The sequence below is a fragment of the Colossoma macropomum genome, unplaced genomic scaffold (assembly GCF_904425465.1).
Source record: "Colossoma macropomum unplaced genomic scaffold, Colossoma_macropomum, whole genome shotgun sequence".
In the NCBI taxonomy this organism is placed as follows: domain Eukaryota; kingdom Metazoa; phylum Chordata; class Actinopteri; order Characiformes; family Serrasalmidae; genus Colossoma; species Colossoma macropomum.
Window position 1 is genome coordinate 7803107 of NW_023494797.1, and position 15572 is coordinate 7818678.

The 15572-nt window shown below is 43.7% G+C and overlaps 1 protein-coding gene across 4 annotated transcripts in view; it reads right to left on the reverse strand.

Moving 5' to 3' along the window:
• The window catches only part of bdnf (brain-derived neurotrophic factor), a 47836-nt gene that overhangs the window by 6522 nt on the left and 25742 nt on the right, over positions 1-15572 (reverse strand). The window contains exon 1 of one of the 4 annotated variants that reach the window (XM_036584527.1): positions 11749-11808. The exons of 1 other annotated variant lie outside the window; for it this stretch is intronic. Coding sequence is in view for 1 of the 3 variants with exons in the window: in XM_036584525.1 (XP_036440418.1) it covers positions 11275-11337 (63 nt within the window). In the remaining 2 variants the exon portion in view is untranslated. Of the gene's footprint in view, positions 1-1598; positions 1885-11274; positions 11361-11748; positions 11809-15572 lie in introns of those variants that run through there. 2 more of the 4 variants (XM_036584525.1, XM_036584526.1) reach the window with 2 other exon arrangements.

Consider the following 15572-nt stretch of genomic DNA (forward strand, 5'->3'; position numbering starts at 1 on the left):
CAAGGTACTTTTAATTTAAAGCACCCCGGGTGTATTCGGTAGCCTAATTGCTTCCTCCTGAGGTTCTCAGGCTTGTCAGAGGTAGGCCTCCCGCCTCTCGGAAAGTGGGGAACCAAACCGAATTAAACTTTAGTGCGGTAATGATTAATGTATAAGTTTCGGCTCTTCACGTAACAGGAGAAAGGACAAGCACTGGCAAGATCCGCCTCGGAAATATCATCCAAGATTCGCCACTGCGATGTTGGTAGGTGCTGTTTCCATGTAGGCTACTTTGTTCCATAGCTATTGAGAACATGTTATAAACATGCTTATCAGATCTGCCCCTTATCACACAGTCTGTAGAGGTCTGTAAATATTTTTTTTAGTTCTTTGATCCAATAAGGAGCGCATAAACAGCCTTGTTTTTAGCTGATAGAAGTCTGCTGTTAGAAAACAGGCCAGGGAGCATCAGCAACATGATCCAAGCGTTTGGGCTGCTCTTGTCAGGGCTGTCATTTACGCAGCGCTAACGCTAGATGGCGCGTTTGTCTGCATAAAACATTGTGTCGCTCTCAGAAGGACCAGGCTTAGCTCAACGCACATAGGCTAGACTGTAGCTTACTGCACAGGCATGCACAAACAGAAGGAAAGAAAGCAGAGACGGGATGAAAAAGTACGATTGAGAGCTTAAATGCATGCTTTTTTGTTAGAAAAACAGTCTTCAGCGTGAATGATATATGGCTCACATACATGCCTAAAAAAAAATGATCACAATTTTCAATGACAAAATTCTTGCTCTTTATGTTGCCTATGACCCAGTCAATCATAAAGCCTTCACAGAATTTTAACACCCACTCCATTCCCTAAGTGCACAAGTCCACTAAGCTAATTAGAAATATTGATAGGCCTGAGCGCACAGCTGATAGTAAATCATTGAAACTGCCAGCAATATGAAGCACAGGCTTCCTTTAAGTCAGGTGGGCTAGTTTGCATCGTAGTTGATCAGTCAGGAAGTCTGCATTCAAATCGTTTTCATTCACAATGACAAACACACACACACAAAGTTTTATACTCAAACTTGTCTTCGCCTTGAGAGCTGATCATGGGGCAAAGCTAGACTAGCCTACACTGTAAGCCTAACCGCAGGGCTCAAGTTTCCTATGAAGTCTAACTGCGTGCACTAAACCCATTTGTTCGTCCAGCCCTGTCCCAAATGTGTCGATACCGAGTTCTACCTGAGTTCTACTATTCAGCCTTAGCAAACAACCGATTAACAAAAATAGGCTGAATTTTCAAGTCTATTAATAGTCAATAACACAAAGCTGCACGTACCGAACCCTGAAAAAGACGCTCCATTGCAGAGCTCCAGGTACTTCAACCTGAAAGTAAACTTTTTTTGGATTCCACTGACCCTCATTTCCCGCTTCACAACACAAAATTCAATCAACATAAGGGCGTTTCTTATTAATGAACACGAGGACAGAGTTTCGCGGTTCGTTTTTGCACGATGCACCACTTGATTTACTTCTTTTGCTCCACCCTTCTTCTTCTTTTTCTTCTTCTTCTCCTTCTTTAACACCTAAAGACAATGCAACTATTCCTCACACACAAACTCCTACCTTTTACTGTCCAGTGGGTAAAGGAGACCATTCAGCAGGACAGTGTCATCTGGGATGTTGTGGGTTTTTTATGGAAAGCCCAGCGATATTTATTCCCCCCGAATTCGTCGTCGCTTGCAGTTTGCTTGCTTGCACGAGTCGCTTCTTTCAGCTTCGGAGCAAACGGGTTAAATTATTGATGGTGGAAACTGCGCGGCCGAGGCGATGCACTCCCATGACTGAGCGGCTGCTGCTGCTGCGTTGCTGGCTCTCCGGTCGGCATGCTAAGCCCCGCGCACACGGCGAACGCGCGCGGACACGGCAACGTCTCGAGCTCCGAATGACTGGGCTGCACGCCGCTCCTCGCGACCACGGTACCTAAGCGTGACGTAGCGGCACGTGACCCCCGCCGCCGCTGGATGGCTTTGCCCGCCAACTGGAGTTTACAGTGATGCGAGTTCGGGCAAACTGTCCGATTGGATGAGTCGACTCCGAGTCAGTGATTCCTTTTCCGTTTAGCACACAATGATTCGTAGAGTCAACTCGATTCTCACCGCCTCCACACACGGTGACGCTCAGCGAGTCCACAGTGAACAGTGAAGTCAGCTTTATTCTCATCTCCTCCACATACAGTCTGATATCTGCTGCTTCTCAATATTGGAGTTGTAATGTACGTAATATCCCATACCATGATTCATCTGATCGTAAGATCTCTATTCAGTGCACTTAAGCACTTGTAACTTATTGCAATGTACATATTTTATAAATATATACTATGTACTATAAATAAATACTGATTTACACTGGAATCATCTCCCACATCCTTTATATTACTCGCAGTTTGGCTACTGACAATTGTATTTATTATTTTTTTTTATTCATAGTATATCTTTTTCTACATGTATTCTATAGTATTTCGTTTTATGTTGCCACCAGCACCAAAAGAAATTCTATGTACGTCTGGTACTTGGCGAAAAGATTCAGATTCTGATTCATAGCAAAAATGCATGACAGAGAACTGTAGGTCGATTTAAAGAGGTTTTAAATATGATTTAGTGTGTGACTTTACATTGCAGCTGTATAATGTTAAATTGTGCATGTATACTGTTTGAATTGTATTAGTCTTCAGCCTACAATACGGACGTAAACATTGCTACAAAAAGTTCTGTTGTAGTTGTGAATCGGTTCGATCGGTTCATTGAAGGAATCGATTCACAAGAACGATTGGTTTACGACTCGGTTAGAATGGCACACACGGGAAAGTGAGGCTGAATGTGAGGCTAAGTCGAGCTCTTGGGCGCTATTCAACTTTTATCGAATAAAAAAACACGTAAAGGAACTTAACCAAGCTAGCATATGGCTAATGTGTTTTCAGGGCGTTACGTTACAGTCGTTGTTTTCGGTTTGGACGACGTTTCTCTCGTTTCTTGTGGCGACATTTCTAGCTGACACCAATTCACACCAATAAACTTGTTCCAGTGCTCGCTTTTCTGTAGCTAGCAATTTGTGTTCAAAATGGCTCCCGTTTTCTGCACTCTCAAAGGTTTAGAGTCGACGTTTTAAGTGTTTTTCTCCTCGGAAATGCTGAAATATTGGAATTATTAGTACCACTGTGGTATTTTTGAACCCCTCAGATCATGAACTAGTTGGTTTAGTGGTTAATTCATTCATCCTGTACACTATTGTTTGTTAACGGACACAGGACGAGTTCAAATAAAGCACCTTCATGTGACAGGACTATATATCACCTCGTGAAACTGATAGCAGCTTTTGTGAATCTAAAAAGCAGCTTCAAAGTACAGAGGTTCCTCTTCGTTTCCACCACATCAAGGTCCTATTCTGTTCTGGAGGTCTCTACATGTGATACCTTAAACCACTGTCAGTTGTCTACCGAGCACCTCTTTATCCTGCTGGAGGAGCTTGTATGTCAGGTGCTGACCTATAGAATTGAGAAGAGCTCATTTTTTTGTGTTGATGATGGGAACGACTTTGTAAAACTATGATTCGTAAATTTTGCCACAGAAAGAAAGAATATGGATCAAGGTTTGGCAACGGAGCTGCATTCTTTAAGCATTGCTTTATTTGGCCATATTCAGACTGACTTTCTGTTATCACAACCATCATAAAGTTCATAGGTTTGGAAAGTGGCCCCCGAGCCAAGATGTGGGTGCCACACACCCCTATCGTCTCTTTAAAATTAAAGAGCCCATATTGTACATTTTTCTTACTGTGCCATTATAGACAGATATATGTAAATAATCTCTGTTCTGATTGGCTGACCTGTATTGTGTCTTTAAAAAAAATACACCTTATAACATCAACATGAACAAGAGGAGCTAAACTGCTGTGACCTGAATAGAAATGAAAATGTGTTGTTTTTTATGATGTCACTAAAACGATGAATTCCAAATGAGCTGTGTTTGCATAAATAGACTGTATGGAGTGAGGAGTCAATGTACATCCTGAAACTTTAATGTGCTAAATAGAAGTCTTCTTTCACAAAAGACAGGAAAATTCCATGGATGTTTTCCATGATATAGATGCTTTAGGAGCATCATCTTCATGCGCTTGGACCTCTGATGTGAGATTTATAGCTATGAGTTTGCAGCACGGTGATCATGATCATTCTCTGTCTCAGGTAATGAGGTGGAGAAGGTTTAGACCTAGCTGGTCCCAGCATGGGAGAGGATGCTAACACCTGCTCTCTCTCTCTTCCTCTCTCTCTCACTCTCTTTCTCTCTCCATGTCCCATGCACACACAAAAGCACACCGAATATGCAAATATGCAGAACTGCAACTCACACAAACCCAAGCCCAAGTATACTATCACCTTCACCCACTCAGACGCACTCATATGCACATCCTCCTCCAAGCTCCTATAGGGATAAGCCAAGATGAATATAGCACTACCCATAGGATCACAGGAGGAGAGGGCAAACTCTGGATGACAAAGAGTTGCATCAGCAATTGCTGAGCGACATGACTCCAAGAGAGAGAAAAAACGTAACCTCACGTACACACACACACACACACAAGCTTGCACACACGTACACACACAGCGCGCCGGGGCTGTTCCAGCCAGGTAATTCATAAATAAATCACTCTGCTTCTCATTAGGAGCACAAAAACAAAAACGTAAGTCTCACTCAGAACTGCAAATGCAGCACAATGCCAGCCGCATAGAGGCACGACTCACACAGGCACAAAGTTGGAGTGCCTATGTGTTACAATACTGGAAAAATAAGTCATCAGTGGTACTAAATAGAGACCTGGCATTGCAAACATCCTATAACCCTGAACTTTTGCCTTGGTCGCTACAGTCACTAATTTAAAAGAGGGTCCAGTCAGTGGGTTTCCCTCTCATCTTGGACAAATGATTGGTGCTCATGGCACTGTTGTCTTCTGGAAGGAGCGAAGAGGCGTGGGTCGCGTTGAATGTTGAGAGAGTCGGAGCGGCGTCAGAAGCGATGGCCGTGTCTCTATCCAATAGGTCGGGTCGCTAATGACGTCACCTCAGCTTTCTCAAAAACTCCTCTCTGCTGGTCATCTCCTGGTGCATCCTCAGCATCCTGGATCACCTTCAGGAAGGCCAGGCTGAACACTCATTTTGGCAAAATTTTGAACAGGAAATTAGCAGCTAGCAGAGACATCCTCCATGTGCAGTTTGAATCATAATGGTTGAATCATTTCTTTCACCATTCCTCTGGGTCAGTGAGTAGATAGCGGAAGCATGATTATCATGTTTGGCGAAGCTGCTAGAAACACAGAGCTTTGGGCCTTTTGTTTGTCAGGAGAGAACATATGCCATTACATTTTTAACATAAGGTTATTTTTAAAAATAAAGGACTCTTCGGAATGATGTTATAGAAGAACCACTTTTGGTTCCCTAAAGAACCTTTTCAAACCAAAAACTTCTTAGGAACCTTCATTTTTAGAAGTGTCCACTCTTAAAAATTAAGGGTGTTAAAAAGGGTTTTTTGTGCGACGACCTAGAACAACCATTTTTGGTTCCCTAAAGAACGTTTCAGTTGATAGAACTGTCTGTAAATGAAATATATGAGCATGAAGAAACTTTGAAGTTTTTAGAACCTCCATGTAATGTAAGGGATCTATGCCAATTAAACTGCTCATCAAAGCAAAGAACCACTTAGGAACCTTGGACACACTAAACATAAGGGTGCCAAAAAGGTTCTTTGCCCAATGCCATAGAAGTACCATTGTTGGTTCCCTAAAGAACCTTTCCATGAATTCTTCTCTGTTTTTTCTTAGTTCGAAGTTTGAAGAGCCCATAATGTAAAGGTTAAAAAAAAAACAGTTAAATTGGTAAAGATTCTTTCAGTTACGTAAAGATTCTTTCAACCTTTTGAAAGACGTTATTTCTTTGTCCAAAGTGGTTCTTTAGGGAAGCAAAAGGGTTCTTCTATGGAATCACTCAAAGAAGCCTTCGTGACACCTTTATTTTTATGACTGTAGGATCTTATTGCAGTCTTCTTTTCTGGCATGACGTGGCCCAGCTCTACACAATCACAATTCACAGCCAAGATGAATGTACAACTTATTACTGTAGCCAAGGGAAAAAGAGCTGAACACCTGACACATGGACCTAAACAAGCACACGATGACCTACACAAGCACGAATCGAAGGCAGTAGCTCATTTTGAAATAGATAAAAACAGAAACTCAACAGGAACACCAACCACCACCACCATCTATGAGTCAATATTCTCCCAGGCTCGTGGAGACAGTGTGAGCGCCGTGTGTTTGTGTGTGCGCGTATGAGCGTGTATACACTCCTTCGAGCAGGTCTTTCGCATTTCCACTGTGTCACCGCATTGAAATGAGTGAGTCACCCAGTGGAACTTGAAAGCGCTCCCCCCGCTACGGTATAGTTTGCCCATTTCTGGGTGCCTGACTTTGCTGGCCAAGCTGAAGGAGAGCAGAGTCTGGGGGGGTTGTGGGTGGGTGGGGTGAGAGGGTGATGTGCATGTGTGTGTGTGTGTGACTCATTCTAGCCCCCCCAACAGTCTCTCGTCTCAGACTGAGGGACTGCAGGGTCCTCAGCACCGGGACCTCCACCAGCAATAGCAACCAATCTGAACCAACAGGTTTCTATATTCATTTCACAGCCAATACATGGAAATACATATTATGAAAAGCTGACCGCTCCCGCATGGCCTCCACATAGACCCATTTTAACTCATACATACACATGCATGGTGAGGTATACTCTAGCCATGGTTTGTAATCTATCCCTTGAGGCATACACCACCTCTTCTGGTAATGTATCCAGGGGGGTATAAGCCTTCTGCTGCATTCTATCCTTTTGTACACATCCGCCGGTAATCTAGCTGCTCCATGGTCTCTACGCACTCCTACACCTGTGGCATGTAGCTGTATTTACATAATTAGGTATTTTTAGACAGCATTCATATTCAGATATTCTCAAATTCATTCACTTCAGATTCTTTTCATAGCATGCTGTCCATTCTATGCTTCATGTAGGACATTTGTGACTTCAATCAAGGCATTTCTGATGCTATAAAGCATCTACACATGGACTCTTAGTTACGGAAAGCACCAGTTTGTACAGCAGAGCTCTGATTAAAAATTAAAGCATATGGTAATGACTTGTTTGACGTAAAGCTTAGAACAGTATGTGGGGACTGCACTTGACGGGAACTAACCACAGAATGATACTCCTCTATTGCAGCCTCAGCCCACTCAAGAGCCATTCAACTGCCCTAAATGGTATAGTTTATGCACGTCAATACGAAACTGGCAAACTACAGGCCTCGGTTAGTGACACAGGCCAACTCACACACGTCCAACCTCCCACACACTCTCCTTCACACATGCACACACCAAGTTAAGGTGGCACCAGCATCCTCCAACCACACAGAGGTGATAAGCAGGCGAACATGCAGGAGTCTTGCGTACATACCCGTGCACTGACGTTGGTGAATAGTTAGTTGGAGGATTCCTCGGTGCAGCCCCAGTTGCCAGGCACCAGCACTAGTGCTGCTCTTCAGCTCTCCCACATTGGAGGAGAATATCACTCCATTTTATAGCACTGATTAGAGCACACAGGTGGGTGGACAACAAGAAGCAAAAGCTCATATTTAGAGAGAGCCCCCCCCCAGTCTGAATGCACTGAGGGTCAAAGGTAGAGTCATATACACAAACATCCAACACACACACACACACACACACACACACTCACACACACACACACTGTGGACCTTCATCATTTGTTTCAAAAGACACATAGCTTGTTAACAGTTCCAAATAATGGCCTCCAAATGGCCTGCACCAGTAAAACTGCCCCCACCCCCCCACCCCTCCCACCACCCCGAGCTGCCCACTCATTACTTATTCCACCGTGAGGCTGAATGAGAGGCGCGCGGCAGCCCGCTGAAGAGCGCGCCGTTCAGCACGTCTCTGTTGCGCAGGAAAAAAAGGAAAAAAGGAAAAAAAGGGAAAAAAGCCCCTCGCCATCGGAGCAGCCTCACACATTAAGCTCACACATTGTCTAAAATCATGCGGCTATATTCAGCGCATCAGTCATGCTGCGTCAAATCCTAAAATACATGTATTCATAGACGCAGACTGCCTGATTAATTGTACTATTTTATTATTTGTGGCAGAAAAAAAGGATGTAAAATATTGATTTTTTATTTTTTTCACGGATTTTATTTTTTTTTCTGCCATAATAATAATAACAACAGTAAGTAATAATAATATTATTTATAATAATAATAAAACATCGCTGTTATCATTACTAATAATATTATTAATACTACTAATCTATGTATTGTTTGAATTATTTGATTTTTCACATTTTTTCTGTGCATTCATATTTATTATATTTTTAATAATGATAATTGTATTGAAGTAATTCATACGTTTTTCCCTGTTTTTATTGCTGCCTGTGTGAGCTCTTTATTTCCCAGAGGAATTCAACACACCCATCGCAATCCAATCAATCCGCGATCCAATCAAATCAGTACGCAATATATTTCCACACCTATTTTAAAGTAAATATATATATATATATATATATATATGTATATATATATAATATATAAATATATACATATATATATATATATATATATATATATTATATATATATATATATATATATATATACATTTTTTTATTTACTTTCTTTTTTCTCTTTTTTTCATTAGGACGGAATTAATACCAGTGATGGTGTTGAAAATATAAAGGCTGGCTCGAGTTCAGCCTTATTCCTTATGTGGAGTGAAACCTACCATTCTTAGATTTGTTATTGACGCCCACAGTAACTCTGCAGAGCGATCAGAGCGCAGAGAGCGAGAGAGAGAGAGAGAGAGAGAGAGAGAGAGAGAGAGAGAGAGAGAGAGAGGAGGGGGTTAGAGAGGGAGATTCTCGCTAAGATGACACAACCCCATTTATGGACTGGCCCGATGACGTACATTGCAGAAAGTTCTATAAAAAAAGCCCCTCCGTACATACAAAGTGTGTCGTGCCACCCTCCCAAACCCCCCCTCGAACCCACCCCCATCCTCCACCACCCCCCCAGCCCACACCCACACCATGAACCCACATCTCTTTCCTTTTTTCTCATGAAAAACATTAGAAAAATGTTCACTGCTAAAGCTAAAAAAGGAGGAGGGGGTCAGCGGTGCTGCTAGAAAACACCACACAAATGGGTGGATATTTTAAAGCAGGCAAAAAATGCTGCATTTTCTCCATCATTCTCCATATCAGATGTACAAACGCTGCAACATTTGGCACATTCACAGCATGCAGAAGGCAAGGAGAAAAAATTACCCAGCTTCAGTATGGTTGGATATTAGATTTATAACATTTTTCAGAATAATAATCAATGCACAATCACAAAGCTTTTAGCAAGAGCAACAGCAGCAACAATGCAACATTAATAGTAATAATAATGGTGATAATAATAATATCCAAGAATCATAAATCTTACTGCCGTTTAGTCTATTTACGTGAAATCACATTTGTACAGTACTTTTGTAATCGGAGAAAATGAATAGAAATAACCTGAAAGTGCTCGCGGTAACCTGTACGGCGGAGCACGAGCCGCACGAACGGAGAAATTACCGATTTTTCCCCGCTGCTGCAGCGTAACAGAAGCTACCGATTTAAAACGCTCCTAAACGAACTTAACAGCAGCTCGGTTCAGCTTTTTATCTCCCCTCGCCCCGGCCGTCCGGCCCGCAGCCTCCTCGGTACCGAACGGACACAAAAGGGGAGAAAGAGGAGCCGCGCGCGCTCGCGAGAGAGAGGCAGAGAAAGAGCGCGAGCCTGGGCCCATCATATCCACCGAGTCCCTGAACTTAGTCGGTACCAAAAGTCACCCAAAAATCGTCCTAGAGCCACTTATTGACCACGGTGATGATAATGAGGGCGGCGGTGGTGATGATGATGGTGGTGGTCTTTTTCCCCCCTCTCTGTCTTTCCTCGCGCCGTTCCTTCAACCTCCTTATCGGTCCTCCATCAGAGGCAGTGGAGCACGGAGCGCTGCGTGACCACGCCTTTCCCCAAACCTGCCTCTAGCTGCAGCGACACGGGCCGTGGTAGCCCCCCTCAGGCTCAGACAGGGGGGCTCTGGAGGGGAGATTTTCTCAGGAGTTTACGGGCAGATGGGATATGGGATGGTCAGGGAGGGCTAGAGGTGGGCTTATCTGTGATAGTATCAGTAATGAGAGCTGGAACAGGGGCTTATATCTCTGGGAGTATCTGTGTGCAGGGCTGGAGTGAAGGGCTGGAGCTGGGCTTATCTGCTGTAGTATCTGCGCTGAGGGGGTTTTGGAGGGTGGTGGGGTGCGCGAGGCTGGAGCACAGGGGCTCCAAATCTCGGCATGAATGAAACGCACGAGCCGCTTCGGAGGAAAAAAACACACACGCTCGGGCGCGCGCGCGCACACACGCTCCGGAGATAATGTCTACGCACGAGACAAGGAGGATAAAATAATGATCGTGGCATGTTAACGAAGCCAGAGAGGAGAACAAAAATAAGCCAAACACAGATTGATAGATAGATAGATAGATAGATAGATAGATAGATAGATAGATAGATAGCATACATGTAAACAGACATAGAAAGAGGGAGATAGAGATGGGGAGAGATAGAGAGGTACATGTATGGATGGAGAGACTGAGAGGAAGAGAGATATAGACAAAGACAGAGAGAAAGAGAGGTATACAGAAAGAGAACAGCAATATACATATATAGAAAGACAGAACGAAATAGACAGACAGACATAGATAGATAGATAGATATAGATAGATAGATAGATAGACAGACATACATACCATACATAGCCTACATACATGCATACATATAAGCATATATACAAAAATACACAAGTACACACACACATGCATAAACACATAGACAGCCACTTCATTCTCAGCAACAAATCGTCTGAAATAAGCAATCAGCTTGTGCTGACTTTTCTATTTCCCTCCAGCCTCTAAAACGAGCTCTAAACAGCCCGGACCACGACTCACACCAGCTCCATTCATAAGGACAGGAGGGATTCCGTAAGTGATGATGATGGTGAAAGAGCAGGACGAGCTGCATACGCACTAAAAACACTGTGCGTCTTACGCATGCCAACAAAAGAATCTCACAAAGACAACATAAATAATAATAACAATTAAAAACAAACCAAAACAAACGTACAAATCCGGCAGGCTCCCTGCTCATCAGCTGCACAAATGTTCCGCCACACGCGCAACCCTGCATTGATAAGATGGTGAGATATAAACAGACCCTCAGCAGCCCATCTCCATGAATGAGTCATAACACCGTCCTGCTGAACTACAGCAACTTTCTCACCGCCACCATCCCCGCGTACGGCCTCGAAACGCGCCAAAACGAAGAAATAGCGCTAAAAGTGAAAGCACTGGGCTGGATAAAGATATCTTAAGTTGGTCATTTGCTTGATAAATCGCCTTGCTGTCGTCCAGACCGATACGATCGCTGCCCCAACCTATTCACAAGAGCGTGACGGCGTCTTAAATAAGCCCAGATAAAAAAGGGAAAACAAACAAACTTAGAAATGGAAACAGAAGCAGCAGCAGCAGCACAATCCTTCATAACGTAAAGCACAAAGCAATGGGAGAAGAATGGATCGAACAGGAGACAGTTTCTTACCTTCTTTTTAAGAGCTGACAACCACTATCAGTGGTTAGATCTCCAAGAGCAACACTCGCATGTCCCAAAGTTAACGCTGTGCACCGAGTGGAGCTCGCGGAAAGCGCGCAGTCTACAGCACCGCTTACCGTTTCAACTTTCAGCAGCTCTAAGTGGCGACAAAACTCCGAGCGCCAAGTAAAGCAGATCTCTACGGAGCGGCTCTTTTCTATTTTTTCCTCTCTCTTTTTTCCCCCCCTCTTCGCTTCTTTGGCTCTCGTTTGCAGTGGGGGGTGCTCCCTTTGGAAAGCGCGCTCACACTCTCTTTTTTCTTTCTCTCTCTCTCACACAACGAACCCCCGAAAAAATGAGGGAAAAGCAACCAAAAAAAGTGACACAGCTTCTATCCTAGCTCTCTGCAAAAGCGTGTACGTCCCACTCCGTGTTAGTCCGCGCCGGTGCCGCTGTCCAGGGTGCTGAAATCACAGCAAAGCTAAGGTTACTCACTGCAAGGCAAAAAAGAGAGAGAGGAAAAAAAAATCTATACTTTTGTTAAGTGCCACTCGATATCTTTTACTCTATTGCTTCCCCACGCCTTGTTGTCACGTGAATACATCCTTGCCAAGCCCGTCCTGTTAATATTTGATCACATGTTGGCCGGACCCCCTTTTTTTCTTAACAAAAGAAGCACTCATGTTAAAGAAATGCTCTAGTTCGTCTATGTGGAGTCCCCAGAAGGCTTAAAAACCGTAACAGGTCCCCCTCCTTGCTCTAAAATGCCCTTTGATACGCTGCTCGTGCCACATCGACACGTCTACACATGTTGCTTTTACATAGACATCTGCATAAAAGCAAGAATCGCCATCAAGACGCGCAGGCAGCCGCACAATGCAGCTTTGGCACAGTGCGCGCAAGAGACGCCAAACTGCTCATATCTGCTGCGATATCTATGTGCCAGCGTCCATGCTCTGCTTTCTTTGTTTCTTTCTTTGTTTCTTTCTTTGTTTTTTACCCTTACTAGGTCCGAATCACAGCAAATACCAGCAGTACAAAGTTTCTCCTACCTTTACCACTGATAGAGATGTTAGCCTTCAGCGCTGGTGTCCATAAGCATGAGACCACCCATTCCAACTAATGCGTTATTTCCCTAGCAGCTCTTATAGCACAAGCAAAGCAGTTTCTGGGGGGGCTATTTAGTCCTCCAAGCTTGCTGAATCCAATGCCTACTTACCATTTTCCCCTCCAATGCTGTCCTGGAGATAGAAGTGTCTTAATATCCACACACTCCAACAGATGCTGGTAGGTAATGTGTCTTGTTTGAAGTCATCATATGAGAACTTCTGCCTTGCTCAGTAAGATCGCCCACCACTTGGGGTGACTTATGAATCTAATAACGCTTTGCAATATCCGCGCGCTTAAACTCTCTAACACCTTGGTGGCTCTGCCGACAGGACAAATAGCAAAAGCAGGCGCGCTTACCACCCCACAACCCCCCCTCCTTTTTCTTCTTCTTCTTCTTCACCACCACCAACACCCCCCTACACCTCTCTCTCTCTCTCTCTCTCTCTCTCTCTCTATAGATTTTACGCAGTGCCCTCGCTCAGACAAACGCCCTTAGTGGTCTTACGTGATTGAAAGAAGCGAAGGCGGTCAAGTTTTTAGGTGGGAACCGAAACTGACCAGCGCCTAAAAGGTAACAAATCTGAACCCTTGAACTCGAACAAGGGACAAAAGTTGCGCCACATACGCGGCGCGTCAAATGGCAACTTTTACGCCGAGCCGGTGCGCTTCACCACACTGCCTCCTTGTCTTTTTCCTCTTGTCTGCCCCACCACTCCTCCCCCTCTTTTCCCACCAAAGCTGAGATGGAGCAGAGTCGATTAAGAACAATAATCCCAAACCAAAAAAGTTCTCCAGGGACTTGTTGCTGCTGAAGACAACAGCGACGGGCGTGGAGAAAGCTAAGCAGAGGGGTAAAAAACGCGGTTAAAGTGCCATACTTACACGAGCGCAACACTCCGTGCTCTGTCTTGATTGAAGTAAAGACCACCAGTGGAGGGGGAAATATCGGAGAAGAATCCGCGTCTGGCTCGAAGTGCGTTTCGCCCAACTTAAGAGCGAACAGCAGCTTTTTTTTCCTTTACCTCTCCGGCAGGAACGGTGCTTTAATTTGGAGTCACGAGTCCCAAGTACAAACGTTGTGTGTTATCAGTAAAATTCCATCAGTTGCGCGCAGTGAGCACTCAGACATCTAATTGTTATGCAGTGACGAGGCGATATGCTTGCATGTGTCCTACAAAATGTGCTGGTAAGTAACATGAGTAATAGGTGGTATTTACCCGACTGTGAGCCAAGGTTCCTTCTGAAGCTGAACTTGTAGAAGATACGAAACAGTTTGGTGTTAAGGTGGAAAAAAAGCTCATGCTTGAAGTTAAGAAACGCACATATAGACACAGCCACACACACATACAGGTGGGAGGGATGGAGAGTGAAGAGCAGTTAAGAAACAGACTTTAAACACCACCACCAACAAAAAAAAAACTTCACTTACTCAAAGTATCTGACCATAAAATGTACTTGGATGACTGCTGCGCTCCTACGTGTGACCATATGTACATTGATCTTTGTTGGTTATTCATAAGCAAGCAGTCATTTTTATTGCTCCCTCCATCCCACGCTTTTTCATTTGATCATGCCCTCACTTGTTCATTCACACCTGCCAGGCACAGGTGTCACAAAGATGTCAATACTTCATATCCCTCTGAAAGAATCCACATTTTGGTATGAAAGATCTGTCGATGGTCACCTTTCTGAGGTACATAGGACATCATGTTGCTTTAAGCCTTGCTTTAAGAGTTCATATCCAAATAAGTCTCTCGGAGTAGGAGTGCTGATGTAACGGCAAGTTTGTCCTGATCAAGAGCGAAACACAAAGACCGAAGCTCGAAGGCACAGAAATGGCAATTCCCAGCTTGGATGCACAATTCCTGAAGAAATTGATACAGAACCTCCACATTACTTTAAAAAAAGTACTTCAAACTCAACCATTCACAAAAATTGTCCTTTAATGACTACTATCAGTTGAAAGGGTCTTGAGAGACAAGTGTTTTATCCATGGCAAGGCTCCAAAGAACCCCTTTGGACACCAGAAAAAAAGATGCTAAGCTGTCACTGTGGTGGTACACTCTAGTTACTCAGGTGGTACTCTCAAGCGGGTGTCTATCAGTAGCTTTAGTTAGGAAATAACACCAGCAGCTTCTTTGTTTGATTTGCAGATGTTCTTCATTTCTGTCCATTTCCTTTTCTCAGTTAAGGCTTCTTGACAGCTACACATCCATTCAGACTCAATGTGTTGAGTTGTCTTCTCACAGTGGAAGGATGGACAAAAACACCTGTGGATTCTTTTCAGATTGGAGCAAGAGTGGAGCTTTATTTTCTCCTCTTTCTCAAAGATGAAAGATTTAAGTGGTTTATCTGATGGTGACAGTTTTGGTGGTCTGCCAGGTCTTGCAGGTGGTTGTTAGGAGTCCCATTTTTTCAGTATTGTTCAATCATTTTTGGACACGAGTTTTGGAAATTCCTGTTTTTTTACTTGCTTTCCTTTGACTTTCTCCTTTATTATGCAAGCGAATTATCTTCCATCTAATGCTCTCAGAAATAAGTCCTGAGTATGAATGAATAACTTATATTTAATAGATTTTGACTGGAAGTTAACCCCTTACCAAGCCATGGACCAGCTGGGGGCCCCAAAGTTTTATTACACACTTCTGTAACTTCATTAATTCAGAAGCTCCATTAGTTTGCATTGAAGGTCTGTAGTAAATGAATAATAAGCCTTAGTATGT